At 42.7% G+C, this 19,549-nt stretch overlaps 1 protein-coding gene across 1 annotated transcript in view; it reads left to right on the top strand.

Annotated features, from left to right (window-relative positions):
* Nucleotides 1-2,129: 2,129 nt before the first annotated feature.
* Nucleotides 2,130-19,549, top strand: part of LOC139622233 (nesprin-1-like) — a 43,743-nt gene continuing 26,323 nt past the window's right edge. The window contains exons 1-2 of the mRNA XM_071479461.1: nucleotides 2,130-2,639; nucleotides 16,254-16,315. Coding sequence (XP_071335562.1) covers nucleotides 2,573-2,639; nucleotides 16,254-16,315 — 129 coding nt within the window. The 5' untranslated portion in view covers nucleotides 2,130-2,572. The remainder of the gene's footprint in view (nucleotides 2,640-16,253; nucleotides 16,316-19,549) is intronic.

The raw sequence follows: 19,549 nt of genomic DNA, 5'->3' as shown, positions 1-19,549 counted from the left end.
GCTGCAGAGGAGCTGGCCAGTCCAACTAAATCTCAATGTTTCATCGCACTGGCCAGTCAAACGGCAGATTCGCACAACCTAACCACAAAATGGTTACATTCAGATGTACATTTATTGGGATGAAGTGCTGATTTTGTTTTTACTTAGTGGGTTGAGGTTAAACAGACAGTTGTGATTGGGCATGTCTGTAATTTGGGTGGATCACATTTATTTTTCATTATTATGGCATATATTTTTGTTGCCAATGGGCAGAAACTTTGGAATAGGATTTATTTGGCAGTGAGGTTTGCCAATAATAAACCAACCTATTATCGCAGTAGTTTGCTTTTGGGAATGAGAGGTTTTTATGTTCAACAATTCCTAAAATCTCAATCATTCCCCCTCCCCCCATGCAATATTGGCTAGCTGAGAGATTTTTCCCATAGTAAACATCATGTTTACTCAGTCACTGCTGACAAATAGTACACAGCAGAGCTTTAAAAGGGTGCCTAGACGATACAGAAAACCAGAAATCTGGACCCACAAATTGTGGAGGGCTGTTCCTGCAGATTCACATCCATGAAATCACCCTCATACACCTGCTCCCACTGCCACCATCTTACCAACATAAAACCGTTACATGAATTAATCTTAGAAGCAGATGGCAGGAATATGTTCTCTCAACTGATTGAATTCAGTGTGCGGTACATCTTTACATGCAGTATCATATCTCAAAATTCAGTTGAGGATCTACAATCAATGATCATTGATCAACTTTTATATTTTTCATGCCCACTCCTTTATCTCTAACTTTATTGAATGACACTGTGGCCAGAGCAGCGCAGCTCCCCTTTCAGATCCTCTAAGAGCTCTCCTGAGATGATGATGAAAGGACTTGTCTAATGGGATTACACATCGCGATAAGTGCTCAGAGCCGAGTGCTTCATCACACCTCCCTCCTGCATTTCAAAGAGTGGCATTGATCTGCTGTGGAGTAGCTATATCTTGGATGTAGAGTTGCAGAGACATGTTTTATTGGCAGAGTTGTGTTTTGATTGTTTACATGTATGTTTTTATTTATAGTTGCAAATTTTGAGTACATCTTGAAAATAATTTGCTTAGAAGATACTGTATAGGGTTTGATTTGTGAATTAGAACAAATCCCCCTTTAACCTGAGCAGCAGAGATGCAGACTGTAGTGGTGATGTCATGAGATAAATCCTGGAGATGCTCAATGAGCAGTGAACAATGGAGCAACCCACAGAACTCAAAGATGACGACAGATGATGACGACATTTACATAAAACCCTTTTTTACTTTACACTTCTCATTAGTCTAGTACGTTAATCATGTCATTACAGGATAGTCATTGTATTTTTACAATTGAAGGTATAGTAGTGCACATTCTAATGAAAAGGAAACAGTAATGATAAAATGCATACATACACATAATACATATACAGTAAATACACATGCACAGATACAGATCTGTATAAAAATTATTTGTAGAATATCTAGGTTGAATACTATTAGTCTGGCTCCAGGAATACAGCTCAGTGGCTTGTCAGTGAGGACAGATGAACAATGACAGATGGGCTCCACTACATTCTTTTAATGCGGTATGAATTGAAGAAAGAATGAAAATAAGTTATTTGTTTGGTTATCATAATTTTTAATCATAAGAAATTGATAATTCAACAAAGATAGCTTTCACTGACCATCTACAGTAGTGAAACACGACTGTGGTGTCATTTATTCAGCAAGTAACCAATTATAAAGCTATCGAAGCTTTTTTAGATAGTAGCTCAAGAAATGAGTCATCAGAAAGTGTTGCTCCTCATCTTGCTCTGATTTCCACCTAACAGTCATATGTGTGTTTGTAGATGTCGATTTTAAAATCACAATAATCACATAATGTAAATCCCGTTTTAGGGTGGATTTTCCATTTTTATGTGGCTAAAAGATGCCTTCTTAGAAATTCACATCAAGTAAGCAGTGTGTTGTTGTCGTCACAGGTCTGCTGCAGCTAATTCTGTTCTCCCTTTCTCCCTCGTTGCTTCTCTCTCTCACTTTCTCTCACACTTTATCTCCCCCACACACACACACACACATACACACACACACCTATTACAGTGGCACCAGCAGGGATGAGAAGGTACCCAGCACACTATTGGTCTTGATGTCTCAATGGATGGAAGAGCCAACCCATTTGATTGGACAGCAGGTGGCAGACAAGGAAGCTGTCCTGTCTGCAGAAGTAAAAGGCTCAGGCAAGGGAGGGGACCTCTGAGATGTTCAATACCCACACACACACACACACACACACGCACACGCATGCTCTCATACATATACGGTGTGCACTTACGTCATCATCATCGTAGGAGGAGCTTCACTGACTCTGAGGATTGCAGACTGCTACTGCAACAGGGATGACTTGAGAGGAGAAACACAGCAACATGGACACGATTCGGTCTTGACATCCTGCAGTCAGCGTGAAGGCACCAAACTGCTGCAGCCCAATCTGAGTCCTGATCAGAGCATGAGAGCGCTGCCAGCGTGACGTGCAGGAGTTTGGTGACCTCAAGACAGCAGCATGGCATCACCTCGGCACTACAGACACTCTACTCGGGATATTGCCAATGTGATGCAGAAGCTGCAAGGTAGGTGTAAAATGCTTACTCACTCACAGGGCTTCACCTTGCTTTGCAGTGTTTTTAGAGGTGACCTGGTGCTTGGCATGACACAGCAAAACAGTGTGAGCTAAGACAATGTTACTTTAAAAATGCCTTATGTGCATCTTCTCCTTTCTGCTCATGACCCTGTAAGTCTTATCTCTGGAGTGCTGGAATTCAAGTTCATAGGGCTTATAAATATGTGGTATGGGAAGGACATCACTGATAGGGATACGCAATGTCACAGCAAGCAGTATTCAAGTACACTGAAGGTTTTTAGGTTGTTATCAATTATTCTTTGTCTGGTATTCAGTTGCTATCAGTGCTTTAGTTTGCTTTACTTTCTGTGGAGTTCTTTCCTTATCATTGAGAGTAGAGATTGAGGCTGGATGTAGCTGCTAGTCTGTGTATTGAATTATGCAGTATGGTAGATTTAATGCCATAAAATTGAGGCTTGTTTCTTTTTTTTGGGGAATAAACAACCAAAGTAAATGAGATTAAGCGAGTCAGTGTGTGAGAGATTGTAGTAATGCATTGTTTTTGTATACATCTACTGTAGTTATGTGTGCATGTGCTTGCTGTATGTTTGCTGTTTATGTCTGTGTTTACAAACTTGCATGTGCCCATACATATATGTGCACGTGTGTGTTCGTACGTGTTTCTGTGTGTGGATAGACAGGGCAGCAGACAATAGCAAAGCTAATCCCCAGAGGAGCTGACAGGATGAAGTCTATTCCTCCCTCTTAACTCTGCTGTAGTAGCTGGACAATCATATCCTCAGCCTGCTGTATATGTAATTTACTGAGAAAATTAACATGAGTTACAGGCGTGATGTTTATTCTTTTGAACCTTTGGCACATTAAAAAATGAGCAATTGTGGCTTCCTTATCTTATCTCACTGCTGCGCTAACTTTTCTTTCATTTGTGCACTGTATTTGCTGCAGATATCAGCATTTATTCAAAGTTTTCCCCTCCTAGAAGTCAAATACTGTGGGCGTGTTGTTGTTGTGGTATAACTATTTCACAAGCCTCCTCTGTAAAACAGTGCATCTCTGTGTGGCAAAAACACACGCCCCATACTTACAGGATTGATGACACTTGCAAAGTAGCAGGAAAGTCAGGTGACACCAGAGCTGGGATCCAATATGGCTGCTCCCTGTGTGGCTTCTGAGGTGGCAGTTTCTGTAAAAGCTGAGAACAGCATCACCAGCCACGTGGGCTCCTCTGCATCACTCTGTGCAGGTGTGGGTGCACACACTGAATCCTGATTGTACTGTGATTGATCTAATTTTAGAAGCGTAGCCTTGAGCTGTCTCTCCAGCGTGAAGACAGGTCGATGCAGATACATATTCAGTGAAAACTGAACAATTAATTCAATTTTAGGATGCCGCATCTTCCTCAGAAACCCAATCATCGTCAAGGAGACATCGCTGTTTTGGGGAGCAGCGTGATATTTTACGTACACCAGAGAACTTTGGTGTTAATGGATATCTTTGCAAACTAACAAGGTATAGTAGAGAATATGCAGCCACTACATGTAACTACATTCAAGAGTCACATTTAACACTCTGAGGCACAAAATGATATGAGCAGTAAATAATGCAGTTTTGCTACAAATGTGGCTTGTTCCAGAAATACTCCTATGACTGAGCCTGCAGTCAGGGGTATGTCTGTACATCATCTGGTGAAACCTTTATCTGATTACACCAAATAGCCCCTTTATTAACAGTTGCTTTACTGTTGATGTCTCGTGGTATATAAGCATCTCAGTTAAGATGTTCCTTGTTGCCATGGTAATCTATACAGATGGAAGGAATTGAGGGTCTGTGGGAACAAAACCCCAACCACACAGAGACATGGACAGTGTTTAGAGTGGCTGAACTACGTGGGCTTTCTCCTGCTATATATAGAGTACTATAAGTCCGACATGCTGTCTGTGGTGTGTGGCTTTGCTTGGACATTTGTTAGAGTTTTTTTTTTTTTTTTTTCACCTGTCACTCTTCGTGCTATGCATGTTCTCCTCTGAGTACATGATCACATTAGCTTATTTACAAGTGGCCCATGGGATCTAATTTGACGTGACATTATACTTGATGCGTCCTGGTTGACGTCCATCTCCTGGGAGACGAGAGCTGAACCTGTGATGATATCATCAAGACAAGCTTTTGTAAGAATCAAAGCAGAACATTTGTTGTTTTCATTAGTCTGTACATGAAACACCTCATCGCAGAAGTGGGAACATAATGTAACATAAACATGTGTTCCTTCTCTTTGGTATCAGCAGCGTTTCTATAGGTAGTCACAAGCTTGGCCCCAAATGACAGCTCTAAATGAAATCAATGTCGCCTTTGTTCAGGGATACTTGCTTTTCATTTCTGAGGGTTGCAGTAAATGTGTCTCTCCAGTGGGGTAATTGTTTAGAAATTTGTTACTCTTATGCGTCAATGTTAATGTTCGCTTGTTTTTGAGGAAAACCTGATTGCAATATAATTTCTTACCACCTGAGAGTTAAATATAGGTAATCTTATAATATTTGTACATCTTTTAATGCCTGATTAGATTAACATATTTTACTCCTCCTCTCAAGAGAGGACAATGTTCTCAAATTAGCCACGTTCCACAAATCACCAGATAGCATGAAATGAACTGTACTCCCTTCAGGCTCAATTTGGAAGCTATTAGTAGCTGCTCAATGCAACATCAAAACAATCAAAAGTTTTGCCCCAGTTTTGGGTCTGTGTTTGTCTCCCTTCAACCATCTCTTTTGGTGTACCTCTCTGTTGCAGTGAAAAAACCAGCAATTAGTGACACCATATGGCAGAGAACGGCGAGGCCGCTTTGAACACCTCCCAGTCTGAACTCCTCCATATGCTGTGGAATTTGCCTGTTTGTTGTCTCTCGTTAATGAGAAAATCGATGTGCTGTTTTTCCTATTTCAGTTTCTCACCTGTTTTCTCCATCGTGGGCGGCAGGGGCATACATTCCCGCCCACACCTCTGGGTTTTTACCGTCTGCTGGCCTATCAAGTGGACAAGTTTGCTAAGTCTTGTTGTGTTGGGAGCACCTGCTACGGGGTTTTTTGTGCGTAGGCTGTGTGTAATCCTGTACTGGAAATGTGTTTGTGATCATATAATGCAGAAGGAGATAACCACACATTGAATTTCTCAGTCAGTTCAGGCTTGGGGGGGTTGTGCTGTGTGACTGCATTTAAGAAAATATGCAGTGTAGTTTAATTTTATAAACCCCTGCTAATGTTATTTTGGGTAAGGGAGATGCTGAGCAGGAAAGAAAGTTGAGCAAGAGAGGCTAAAGGGCAAGGTCAGCACATCTGGAAGACATGAGTGCCACACTGAGAGCATTGGATTGATGAAATAGGGATGAGAGAGGCAGCGGGAAAAGCAAGAAAATGAGACTGGACAACAGGGGGAGAAACAGAGAGAGCCCACACATCAGTTTTTAAGCTCCTGATTGCTAGTGGGACTGGCACAGATCCTCAGGTTGGCACAGGGCCAGGGTGACATCCTGTTGCCAGGGGCGACATTATGGTTCGGCCGCAGCCAAGGAAGGCCGAAGCAGACGGTCACCTTGAGCCATGCCAGCCTCCTGTTTAGTTCTGACACCACCATTTATCGTCTGCAGCTTTGGATACCACGGCTTCACACATGCATGTGCCCACACTGACACCGAAACAAACACAGAGTGTTAAAAATAGATGTGATGCACCCCCCCCCCCCCCCCCCCCCATATCATACCACTGGGAGTCAGCAGTTTAGCTGAGTGGTTAAACAGACCCAAAGCAAGTCTTCAAGGCTGCCACACCATTAACATGAAGCCATTACTCTGTTGTAGTCTAAGAACCGTGGCAGCAGGGTCAGTGTGGGATAGAGCTGCAGCATGAGTTGTTATTTGTTCTGCTCCTTCTTCTCCTTGTCTTTCCAGATTGTGGTTTGGACTTGTTGCCATAGCGGCAGTCGCATGACAGCCAGCACAAGCTTTTTTCGCCCTGTGGGCCTATTGGCCATGTGTGGTTCAGCTTCTGGTTCTGTAACAGAACATTATGTTTGATGAAATGGCGTGTGTGTCTGTGTGTGTGTGTGTGTGTGTGTGTGTGTGTGTGTGTGTGTGTGTGTGTCTGTGTACTAATAGGTATTTGTGTTTAGTCTGTGCTACTTTCTCAGTGACAGCTTCCATTGCAGATGAGATTATAATCTCTTTTAACCTGACAGTCAGGGAGGGTTGGAGTGACATATCACAAGATTAGGTCACTGGGGGTCCCACCCATACAATATAGAGTGCGGGCAAGCTGTCAGCTAATCTGAACCCTCTTTGAAAGATCGCACTTTAGTGAAGGTCAAAGTGTGTTCCAAATACAGAACAATAAAGCAAAATAACACACACAAGCCTCTATTTATAATTAGTTCTAACCTGCAGTGAAGAAACTGACAAAAGCTCATGTAGTATTTTTAATGTTTTATCTGAAGAAATGACCTCTCTTTTTGGCATTTCTGTGTGTTTCTGCAAAGTTGGAGGCAAATTGCCTAAAATGTTATGCAACACAAGCGGCAACAAAGAAACTGGCAGCACACAGACTCTTTATAGATGTAATGAAAGGAGTATTTACAGGATTCTGTAAGGAAAGGTCCCGTCGACCTTCTATGGACCCTTACATTCAATGTAAAGCAAAATCACAGCTTTGGCTTTTCTTCATCTCCGTTGCTTTCTGTCGGATTGAGGCATCAGATAGTTTTGATGGACGTACAGAACAATGTCCTCACAGATAAAAATCCCAACACCTGAGCTTGTGACCCCAAGACACATTCAGCCTCCGTCTGTAATACTTTGAGTCTCATGCATTCTCTTATCTTTCACCCACAGACCCCTCTGTCCCCTCTTTTCACCTGTCACACTGTGATTGGATGGTGGAAAATTCTGCCTCTGGCGGTCCATTTAGCACTTGAAGGTTTTTTAAATAGAGGTCAGACTGTGATGCCCTGAACTCCGAGAGGTCAGCTGGACAGATAATGTGATGAATTCCGCATACCTAAATTAGGAGTGAAATAGGTAATTCCTGGGTTTTATTTAATCTGCTCTGAGCACCAGATGGGTTGGGTTTTTACCACAGCAGTAGATATTTTCAAATAATCCATCTCTCACAGAAAAGAACATTAAAAGTACACACTGGCTTCTCTAGCTTCCTTTCATCACTTGTTTTTATTAAACTGTTTATAAAAGCCGACTCATTTTCTACATATCCATGGAAAAATAGCCACTTTCACAGCAGTTTCACGTAGTGCCACTGTTTATTCCTCCTGGATTCAATTACCATGTTATCATGTTCCTGGAGGGAGGGGGTCATCATCCCTTTTCATTTACCTTCATTGAAAACGAAAGCAATTGAAGTGCCATATCTATGAAATGTTATTTCCTGTTATGTTGCACGCTGACATCTGTCCCCCAGGGCCCTTTCTCACTGTGAGGCTTCCCGCTCCAGACACAGACACAACCTGCCACCTGACACAACATAAGCCTGTCTTTTAATAATTCAAGAATGTCCAGTGAGAAAACGTGAGCATTCTGGTAATATTTAGGAAATGTGAAGGAAATTAATAATGCCTTTACAGAATGGCGTTAGTAACTGGACAGGTGGTAGATGAATAAAACAAAAGGCTTTCATCCGCTGGCTGCAAAAGAATTGTTTTTGTGTTCACTTTCAGTAAGACAGAAAACGGTCCCAGCTGGATAAGCGTAAACACACTCAAGCGGTTGTGTGCGACAGGATTTTGTAGCTGATTCTGGCTCTGTTCCAGTTAGTGTTTCTATTTCACAGCAAAGACCAGACTTATAACTGAATTTACCGTTCTGGCCACAGTGATTTATTTAGTGTGCTGACGCCAGTCCTTTCACTTTGCTTGTCCCTGTAATGTGTGGCGGGCCACTGAACCTGGATAAGGAGCTTAGACTGTCTGACCCACTCCTGCGCTCCCCCTCTCACACAAAGCATCACATGGGTGCACACACACACACACACACACACAATCATCATTCTCACATTCATAGAGAGAGCAGCAGAGAAACATCAAGCTGAAAATATTTTTTCAAAGCCAAATTGAGTCTTTCTAATACTCTTAGTGGAACTGAACAGTATTTAGATATGACCCCTGGTGTCTCCAGTGGAATAGATTTTTTATGGTGTATCTGTTTGTTTATGGTGTTACAATTTGGTCTTGTTCAGCTGAATGTATTCCTCATGATAAAGGAGCTCTTAAAAAGGAGGAATAAGATTGTAGCTCAAATCCAGGACAGTGGAACACAGATTTTCATTTCCTGCAGCATCTACGTCAGAAATGAATCCAATAAAAAATTAAAATGACAATGTTTTTTATTTTTTCAGCAAAATCATAAATACCTTTACTTTTTCACATTGGTATTCTCATCTGCTCCATTGCTTTTTGTGTGTGTGTGCATGTTTGTGCGAGTGTGTGTCAGTTCTGCAGGTGCTGAAATTACTGTATCAGTGGCCTGGCTTTAATGAACACTGTGATATTTGGACATTTTTGTCAACGGCAAAGTGCCTTCTCTGCACATCTGCTACTGAAAAGGGAGTGATGGTGCTTGAAAGAGGAAAGAGGTTGTTTTGATAATCACTTTGACTTGTTCCCCCCTTCTTACTCTCTTTAATATGGTGTCATTATTACTGAAATGTAATTAGCTATGCTAATGGGCTGGCATTTGGACTTCCGTCTCAGCACTTACGCTGGGACTGGTAAAAATGTGGTGTAAATGAAGTGGGGTGGTGAATGGAAAGGCTGAATGGGCATGAGTGGAGATGCTGATGGTGTGATAGAGGGTGTTATTGAGTATTAGGGCTGAAGTACGCCGGTGGAAGTGCAGAGAAGGGTTTTTTAAAATTAGGAATTGTTGAGGTGAAAGAGAAGAGCTGGAATCAGGAAGTGGATAAAGAAGCTATTGGGAGGAGAAGAGGGGCGGAAAAAGCCACCAAAACCTGTTAAATGACTTTGTGTGTCAGTGAATGTGTGTGTGTGTGTGCATGTGTTGGCTGCATGCTTGTAAAATGAGTTTGTATGTGTGTGTGTGTGGGTATGGAGCAATTACAGGGTACCTCTGTAGCACACAACAAAGCCATCCATTTAGTGCATGATAGCTTTAACAGGCATGTTCCATTAATGTTGTGCTGCAGCATAAGATGCATTATGGTTCGAGAAACCTAAAATAAAAAGGCTCCTGTAGCAGCATGGTGTCAACACTAACTCTGACTCTCCCTTGAGGGATTCATGCCAGCATAGTAAGGCACTGTCCTTTGAATTTAAATAGCCACCGGCTTGAATAATATTAAGATGATATAATTGAATTAATGCATTACTAAATTAATACTTGACAGCAGAGTGTGTAACCTTGTACAGTTTGTGGGAGGAGTGTCTGTCCAGATCTGGCCGACCATAATCACTGGTGGTGAGTTGTGGAGTCATTAATAGATTAAGAGAGATCAGAGATGCTCAAGTGCAGAGCAGGGTCATCTGGGAGACAGCAATTTAAAAGCTGAGCTTATGCTGAGCTTGTTCATTTGTACTGTCCTGACATGTCCCTGTCTTTCCTTGTCTTGTCTTGGCTCATCTTGTCTCTGACAGTTTCTGTACAATACTTCTTCAGACCAGACACTTACAAAGAGAACTTTACATATTTAAAGCTTTTCTTATCCACTAGGTGGCTCTGTGCCTCTACACTCTTCTCACAAGACTAAATAAGAAGTCCTGGCTTCTCAGAAAGCAAACCCAAATATCCTTAGGGTGAATAGATTATGATATGAGCAGAAGCAGTGTTATTCCACCCTCCAGGAGGCTGTTTGTTTTTCCTTTAATGGCTGAAAAGAGGCTGTTCCTCCTCCTCGCCTCACGAAGCCTCGCACCCTGCAGACATACCTGTGTGAGCGCCGGGCACTGACCCACGTCCAACCTCCACAACCTCAGAGAGGGATCTAGTGTTTTGTGGGGCTGCCAGGAGCTCCATTAGGGATCCAGACCAGCTGAGGTTCAGTCTGTTTTAACCCTCCATCCCCCTCCTTTCTCTTTTAGACAGACTGGAGCACTCCTGAGGTCCGCAGCCTAAAGGAGTCTGTTGGTCTATTCTCACACATACAGTAAACGTGAAAGCGCTTGTCTCCATTCAGCTTGTTGTATTCTGTGTCTGTTTGTGTGTGTGTGTGTGTGTGTGTGTCTGTTTGTGTGTGTGTGTGTGTGTGTGTGTGTGTGTGTGTGTGTGTGTATGTGTGTGTGTGTGTGTGTTTGTGTGTGCGCGCACCTGCTCGCCCTCCATTTCTTTCAGCTCCCATGGTGAAGCCTAATAAGTCCCTCACCATCTTGTTTTGATTTTGTCCCGGGGTTGTTTTTCTAAACAGTTTAGCTCTCCAGGGAAGTTCAGCTTTTCTCACTGTCTGATGTGCGGCTGCTAAGTTGAAGAACTATCTGAAATGTATCAACAAAAACAAAAATGTCATTTTTTGTAAATAGACTATTTGGATTTCCACCATGTCTAAAATTGGTCTTTATTTTCTGTTGCTTCATTGTTAAGTTACTGTTTGAAACCAGAATCATTGACAGGTTCAGCACCTTGGATAGTTCATTCACACGTTGGACCTGAAGTGTAGCTCTCCAGGAATAATTTATCAGACCCCAAAACACATTTAACTTGGCAGAAAGACCGGTGAAAACTGAAAGAAATTGTGCATGGGTTCATCAGTCAATATGGTCTGTTCCATAATTTACATCATTGTTAATGTGTGGGCTGAGTCGTGCTGCACTAACAGCAGTATGTTAAAGAACAATAGATTTTTGTCTGGCTGTAGTGCAGTAGAGGCCAAGGATTTTCTTTTCTTGTGGTAATATTATTGAGTAGAGATTCTGAGTGTGTGCAATGTGAATGCCTCCTTGGACTCAGCTTTCCACTGTCATAAAATAGTGTTTTTGTAGTCTCGAGTGCATTAGTAAAAGCAATGTATATGTAAATACGAAACACAGGATTTCATGAATATTTCTTTGAACTCATGCTCTCAGTCCATTTGCAATAACTGCACAGTCACACACACACTCACAGTGACCACACTGTATATACAGAAATGTAAAACGGAAGCTGACGGATACTCGTTTCAAAGACGGGTCCGTGGAATAGGCCAATGATGGCTCAATGATGGCCAGTCTCAGGGCTGTTAAAGGGAGGAGTGTCAGCAGTGTGATTATCAGCAGACAGATAGCGGATGACAGCTGCCATTGGTTATTGATGACTTTCATAATTAAAATCGCTTATGGGTGGGACCCAAAGAACAAAAGAGAAAATCACACAAATGATGAATGGTCCTTTCATCTTTAAGGCTGATATAAGACCTACCATGCTCTTCTGCATGAATATTGCTTTCCAGGAAACTCTCTGAATATGGTTTCAAAGAAGAGCCCGGTGCTTTTAATATTGCCAGAGCTCGCACTGCCTGTGTGTTTGTGTGTGTGTCTGTACGTGTGTGTCTGTGTTTTAGAGAAAATAATCGGTAAAATATGAGGAAAATGGACAGACTGAATAAAAGAGAGCATAGGTCAGACAGAGATACAGATATAAAGCAGACAGTGAAAAGGAGAAGGGATCACCATGTTGGAACACTAGTATTTTCTATAATGTTACTGCAGCGGTGGGGAGGATTGGGGGTAATTTTGGCCCTGTAACACAGGTTTGTTTCTGATGCAGTTCCTAGTATCAGTGGTAGTAGCTCTCACAGTTGGAGGGTCCCTCTTTAGATGCTGAATTCACAATAGGTGGATGAATAATACTGCCATTGTCTGCTGTGTTGTTTGTTTTTTGCCTGGTTTGATGGTAAAGTTCTACAAGCACTAGCACAATTTCTATTGCAGTGCAGATCACAGAATCAAAATGAATATAGGTTCGACACGATTAATACAGTTTTCTTTCTTCTGGACTTGTCTTTATCTATAGACTCTTTAAACCCAGCTCTTACTGTGCATATGCTGTGTATATCACATGCTCTATGACATCCAAACCTCACCTCACATATTGTATTCACCTCCATTGTATTCTGTTCTATTCAGTTCTCTCCCTCCCCCGGAGAAAACAAACAGACAGATGTACTGTTTGAGACTGGTTGAGATGAAAGAGGACCCTTTTTGAAGAGAGTACAGTAGCAGATCAGACAGGACGACTGCCAGTGATAGTCTGCTCCCCTGCAGGCTCTATAGAGTAGAAAGCTGCAAGCCTCAGAGCACTGCATGGGATCTGAGAGAGAGAGGAGGAGTATTAGAGTGCCAGCAACACATAGGGAATTCCTGCACGTCTGTCCTGATGCTGTGTTTGAGTGTGTGTGTGTGTGTGTGTGATGCTGTCAGAGTAGAGCTCCCACTTCCTCCCCTCCTAACCTGCTAAACGGTCCCCTTCAACCCACCCACCACCACTCAGTTCTCCCTCGTCACATCAGGACGGGGCTGCTGTGACATCATTCATTCCCACGCACTCTGATTGGCTGGTCAGTGGAGGGAAGTGGATTGTTCCCGCAGCCTACAGTGAGAAATTAAGAGAGCGAGAGAGAGGGAGAGAGAACGTGGGAGGGGAGGACAGAGGTGGAGAGTGTGTGAGAGGAAAAGAGAGAGAGAGCGGCAGAAAGGGACTAAGCAAGAAAGATTGATGCTGAGGCAAGCCGGCACTGCGCTGCTCTCACACACATACACACACGCGCGCGCAAACAGTCTTTGCATCACGCGTACACTCACATCACACTCCCAAGCTGCTTAACAGGCAGGAAAAAACACTGAGTCTGACTGACTCTGCAGCCCGATACTGCAGGACGGGACAGAGGACGCCAAGACGTAAAAGACAAGAGCAGAACAGGAGGGTGAAACCTTCGTCCGTGCTTTGCCCCAGAGCAACAGTTCCACCACTGTCATCTCGGGAGGTCCAGGGCTCCGGGGAGCGCTTTAAAGACAGCTGCCCAAAAAAAGGGGGAGAGGCAGCAAGGGCAGGAGCAAGGGCAAGTGTAGCCTCTCCTGGAGATTGCCGTGGATGTCCTCTCAACGTCCCCATGAAAACAGGCGGGAACCGAGGCATAGTCAGGGGTACAAGATGGCACAACGAGCAGGGGGCGAATCCTCCCCCAAAAAGAACACATCCCTCAACCTGGTGACGGGGTTCTTCCACTACCTCCGCGGTAAGTGGCACAGTTTGCATGGCTGTGCGTCCCCTACTACGATGGAGAGTGTGAGAAAAAGAAGGAAAGTGCATAGCGTGTGTGTCTTTTTGCATGTGTGGAATGTTCTGCTGTGTGTGTGATTTAGCGTGGCACTGCAGTATGGACTGTACGTGCCTGCTGTGTGTGAATGTGTGCATTTTGCAGTGCAATTTCCCTAAAGTGTTCCCTGCAGGGAAGATTTTTTTTTTTTTTTTTTGGGCCGTGGGTGTGGTGTGTTTTAAGGGAAACATTTAAAGGGGGCGTTTCCACCTCGGAAGACTGTGCGTCTGTCTGTATGTGGAGGTCGCTGAGCTCTGAGCTCTACAGCAGGTGAAGTAGGCATAGCCAGCAGAGAAGTAGCAGCTCACTGCATGCGTCAGCGGGCAGACTGTCAAAATGTTTGATTCCTTATCTCTCTGTCTGACCCTGTGGCTGTGTGCCTGTCTGTATTTTCATACAATGCATTCAGCTTTCTGTCTGCCTGCTTCTCTGACTGTCTCACTGTCAATGATATATTAGATTAGACTGGAAGATAATATTTATCCGAATTTGTTTCTTGTCACATTATCCATCTATCCTGTGGGGAAATGAGCAAAACACAGAATGGGCTAGAATGGTTTGTTTGCAATGAGTTTGTGCATGTACTTCCTTGCTTTTCTGTCTGTTTCTGAGCCAGTCCTATCACAGTTTGTCAGGAGACACAGCCTCTGAGACAACAAACTAGATTTTAATGATATTCCATTAAGGTCATCTTCACTGTGGGGGGGCCAAAGTGGCAACTCAGAGGCTGCGCCTGAAACTAATGATGATACAGGCCAACACTAGCCGAGAAGGCAATCAAGTGTGTTAAAATGCTGCTGCGAGGCTTGGGTGCCTAGGACATCTGTATCCCTTTGTGATATTGAAAGAATGTGAGCGTCTGTGTGTGCGTGTGTGTGTGTGAGTGCGGCGAAGTGCGACTGTGTGTGCGCTGAGTTCAAAGTCACCTCGTCCCTGAGACTGAGGGGCTGGCGTGCCACGTACATGCAGACATGTTCTCCGTCACACATGTTCGTGCTGTAGGATGCAGGGGGCTAAGTCTTTCTAATTCTCACCCAATATTACCGCCCATCAATATTTGATTACTCCTGGACCCAATCAAAAGATTAATTCATAGAACGAGGACCAGCTCAGTGGCACGTATGACTATGCGTGAATGTATCTGCATTATGTATGAAGGAACCCCCTCCCCGGCACCACCATCACCATCACCACCACACACACACCTCTCTCGTACGCACACACCCCTTACTGTTCATCTGCCCGCAGTACCCAGTGACACACTAACCAACTTGAGTGTAATCAAAGCGTCAGCATATTTCATTAAGGTAGAGGAAAGCACTGTGTCAGACGTCCTCTCTCGCTGATAACATGCTTATCTCAAGGATATTGCTCTGTGGCGCAGACGGGACAGAAAAAAAAAAAAACATTGTCACACGTGCCAATCACTATACAAGATTGGCTCCTTAGAGTCCCAGTTTGACTATACATCTGTGTTTTGTACATTATAATGGGATATGTGTGACAGCTGCACACGAATTTGCTGATTACAGATGTAACCATGGCAGAAGTCCCAGTTTTTATTGCACTGGCAAAAATGAAATGATAAATTACAGCAGGAATGCATTAGTTGGTCCAAAAAGGCTGCAGAGCGTACAGTTCTAATGCTATCACTACAATGTTCGTGCAGGTGTTTATATGTATATATGTTTGCCTGTGCATATATGAGAGACAAGGTTTGATTTATGTGTTGTTTTCATTTAAGTTAAGTGGCTTTTTAGGGGACATTGTCAGCAGACATCTAAGCTATTGATTCTGTGTTTGTTAAATGGGCTTTATCGCCGTCGCCCCCACAGACGATGCCCTTCAACGTATGTAGGTAAATCAGTACATTTAGGGTAAGTTTGGATTGAAGCTGCAGACTCCACGCTTTAACTGAGGTCAGAAATGAATAAAAGCCTCTTATAGATGATGGAAGAGGTACATGTCATCACATAGGAAGATCCACTGCCCTTCTTTCATCTAAAGGGCATTTTTGAGAGCAGGATTTTCTGTCCACACTTAGAGGAGCCCATCTTGTGAAAATGCCAACTTTAAATGTCAAATGCCTTCTCTTACTACACGATGTTAAGGTATGATTTGGTGAGACTATGTTCAGACACATTAGATGGAAAGTAATAATATCAAAGTTAGTTAGAGTCGTCATCCAGCTCCTGCAAACCCAATCAGCTCTCAGAACAATAGACAATGGGAAGATTGTGTTTTAATCCCCTCTTTGTTTATTATTGCATGTGACTGATAGTGACGCTCTGGGCTCTGATTTACAGATGAGCAGGAGGCTGTGCAGAAAAGGACATTCACGAAATGGATCAATTCCCACTTGGCAAAGGTAAGAGAGTCTGGTTGATTCCCACTGCTACTGCCAGCATTGTGTTGTTCCTTTATACAAACACCAGTGCTGGTGTTTGTGGACTGACAACTTCCCCGTCTCGCTGCTTTTCCACTTCAAATCACTTTGCTCTCCTATACTCCATCCACAGTTCTCACTGTGACATTTGCTCCATTTCCAAAACACACTGTGGAGCTGGTCATGGGACTGACTGTGCCAGTTAAGACCACACACACACACACACACACACACACACACACACACACACACACACACACACACACACACACAGTCATTCTGGCTTGCATGCCTTTCATATTCCTCTTTATTCCTCCAATCTCTTATAGCTTGTAGCAAGGATTTACTCTCACTCTAATTATCACTTTCACATTAAAGAATTTAATACACTGTAATTATTTTTTCCTGCAAGCTACTGTCTGTTATTTAAGTCATACTAACCTAAAAGCGCTGTATCTCAATATGGGCCAATTTAGATTGGTCAAGATAAGAGTTATTAGTTAAAGACTGCCCTTCATTTGCTTCTCCAGAGAACTTGGACAACTGTATGTCTGTAACTTATACTAAACAATGACACTCAATGGAGCTGCATGCTGAGGAGCCATCATATGCGTGTAATTATTCTATTATACTGCATTAGGCTCCTCAATTTAACCCATTACTGCTTGAATAGTGTGTCAGGAATGGCTGGACAAGGCAAGTATGGCATGGTGCAACACAATTAAGTGTTACTTCAATCTGCGACGCTCCTCTCAAGGTTTCCTGTTTGATTATGACAGCTGTGGAGACCTTGAACCGCAGTGACGTGGAGCAGAAAATTCATTTGAAAAGCACTCTGAAGGGAATAGACCTTGACGTACTGTTAGATATCACGTCTCGGGACCGTGCCAGCAGAAAATAACACACAGCCCAAAATTTAAATGCCTTGAATTTTTGATAACATATAAGATAAGCACATAGTTTATTTATTAGGTAATTTTGACACAATTGAGAAGAGCTGTGGTCTCTTTGCTATTTCATGGTCATTGAATATGTAGGGGTTTGTGTGACTTGGGAAACAATGAGGACTCAAACCAAGGAGAGAGACCCCCAAAAATCTGGATCAAAATCCTTAAAGGAATAGTTCAACATTTTGGGAATAATTAGCTTATTTGCTTTTTTGTTAAGCGTTAGATGAGAACAACACCACTCTTATATCTGCAAAGTAAATGTATAGATATATTGTGTTAGCAGTGAGCTTCGGAGTTGCTGGTAAATGGACTTTTTTACCTTTGGACAGAGCCAAACTGTTTCTCCCTGTTTCTAGTGTATGTTAATGCTAAGCTGCTAACTGACATATTTATGGAACAGATGAGATCTGATCTAACTCTCAGCCAAAAATAAAATATGCACATTAATAATAATAACTTTATTTTAGAGCACTTTTCAAAACATAGTACAAAGTGCTTCACAACACGATTACAATATAAATACAATAAATGATAAAATACAATAAAATTAAAAGAATAAGATACAAAGATTGAAAATTAAATTCAATTAAATGAAAAATAGAATAAAATAAACAACATTACCCCAGTGTCTGAGTATTCTGTTAGCTGTGGAATAACATACCAACAGTCCTGATACCAAACCCCTATAGATGCAGTAAGAACACAAATCAACTGATTTCACAAAGAACCTGGAAATTTCATTTAAATTCCCTTTAATTAAACAATTCACCTAATCAATAGATTAGCGATACCATCACAGTTCCATCAGAAAAGATAACCGTGTTTGTTCCCCCACGCTTCTCTCTCTGCCTAGTTGATCAAATTAGTTGCCCTCCTCCTCCTCACCCATCACGAAACTACTTACCCTTTCACCTGATGCCTGATGTTGCCATAGTGACACTGATTGGCCCGTATTCGTCTTCAAAAATGTCTTAGTCGTCACGATGGAGAGCTTTGTGATGAGAAGGGGGCGAAAGTCAATTCAGCTGTTGCAGAGGATCTGATGTAATAAGGAGATGCAGCTCTTGAAGATGTCAGTCTGTAGGCGAGTAGAGATAAAATGGCATCTTCTGGGCTTGTCTCACTTTTTTAACACTCTACAAAGAGAGAGCGAGACAGACAGAAGGACAGACAGAGGGAAGAAGCTTTAACAGTTGGTTTAGCTTTGCTCTCAGAGGGATGGATCATGCCCTTGGCTATGCAGATGATTAGGCCACTCCAGTTATCACAGGTCTTTAATACAGCGCCTAAAGGTATGTGATTAATCGTTAGGTGAGCTGAGACAGGCAAAAGGTTTCCTTTCACTGTCACTCCCCTCCCCCTTACTTTTCTACTCCACAGGTATAACAAAAGAAGTCTTATGAGCTCCGAAAAAGATTGTCTATGAGAGAGGATGTATTGGAGCTGGTAATTTATACAGAAGATTAATGGCTCTCATTACTCGGAGAGGTTCACCAGATTAAGTCACCAGTTAGAAACCAAAAGTACAAACTGTAAGAGAGCAGCAGGGCAGTGCTTTTTGCAGGTTTCTTTAGTTTAGATAGAGGGTGACTTTGTTTAAAGCTCCAATTAGTCACATATATTTTATTAGTTTAGTTTCTTGCCTCTTTTTGCCAACAAAGGCACATTTTTGGTTTTCAAGTAAAAATCAGGCTTTCAAGTTGCACCCGGCAGTGGAGTGACAAGTGAAGGGGGGGGGGCTCAGTGAGCGGACCCCAAGTTTCCATTTTGACAAATCCTTTCTGAGAAGGTTAAAGCTTAATTACGAAGTGGCCGTGTGAGCAGCAGAGGCCTCATCGTCTCTCAGGCGTTTCCCAGGCAAACAGCTTTAGAACAGTAATCAGTGAACCAAGTGTTCTTGGAGATTACAGCAGCAGTAAAGTGAAGCTCCCTGCTCCTCTTTCAGTCTTTACGTCCCTGCTCCCCCCACCCCATCTTTTTGTGGTGGGGGAAGAAGAGGATTGAGTGGATGACAAACTCCATCACGCTGAATTCAAACCCAGCACATCTTCACCAACTGAGCTGTTAGGATGTTTCTCTGAATTACCTGCTAAGTATGCTTATGGCCTCTCTGTTTTCCTCTTCCTGTTGCTTTGTTGTGGGCACAGTCAATAACTTGTCCTTTGGATGGTAAAGTTGGTTTATCGATTTGTCCACTCCTTTTGTCTGGACTGAAATATTTCAACAACTACCAAACAGACTGCCATGAAATTTGTGATATCCAATC

The sequence above is a fragment of the Trachinotus anak genome, unplaced genomic scaffold (assembly GCF_046630095.1).
Source record: "Trachinotus anak isolate AG129_WGS33_773 ecotype Australia unplaced genomic scaffold, CSIRO_AGI_Tana_v1 ptg000005l, whole genome shotgun sequence".
In the NCBI taxonomy this organism is placed as follows: domain Eukaryota; kingdom Metazoa; phylum Chordata; class Actinopteri; order Carangiformes; family Carangidae; genus Trachinotus; species Trachinotus anak.
The sequence above is the reverse complement of the archived record's forward strand: the minus strand, read 5'-3'. Positions and strand labels throughout refer to the sequence as shown.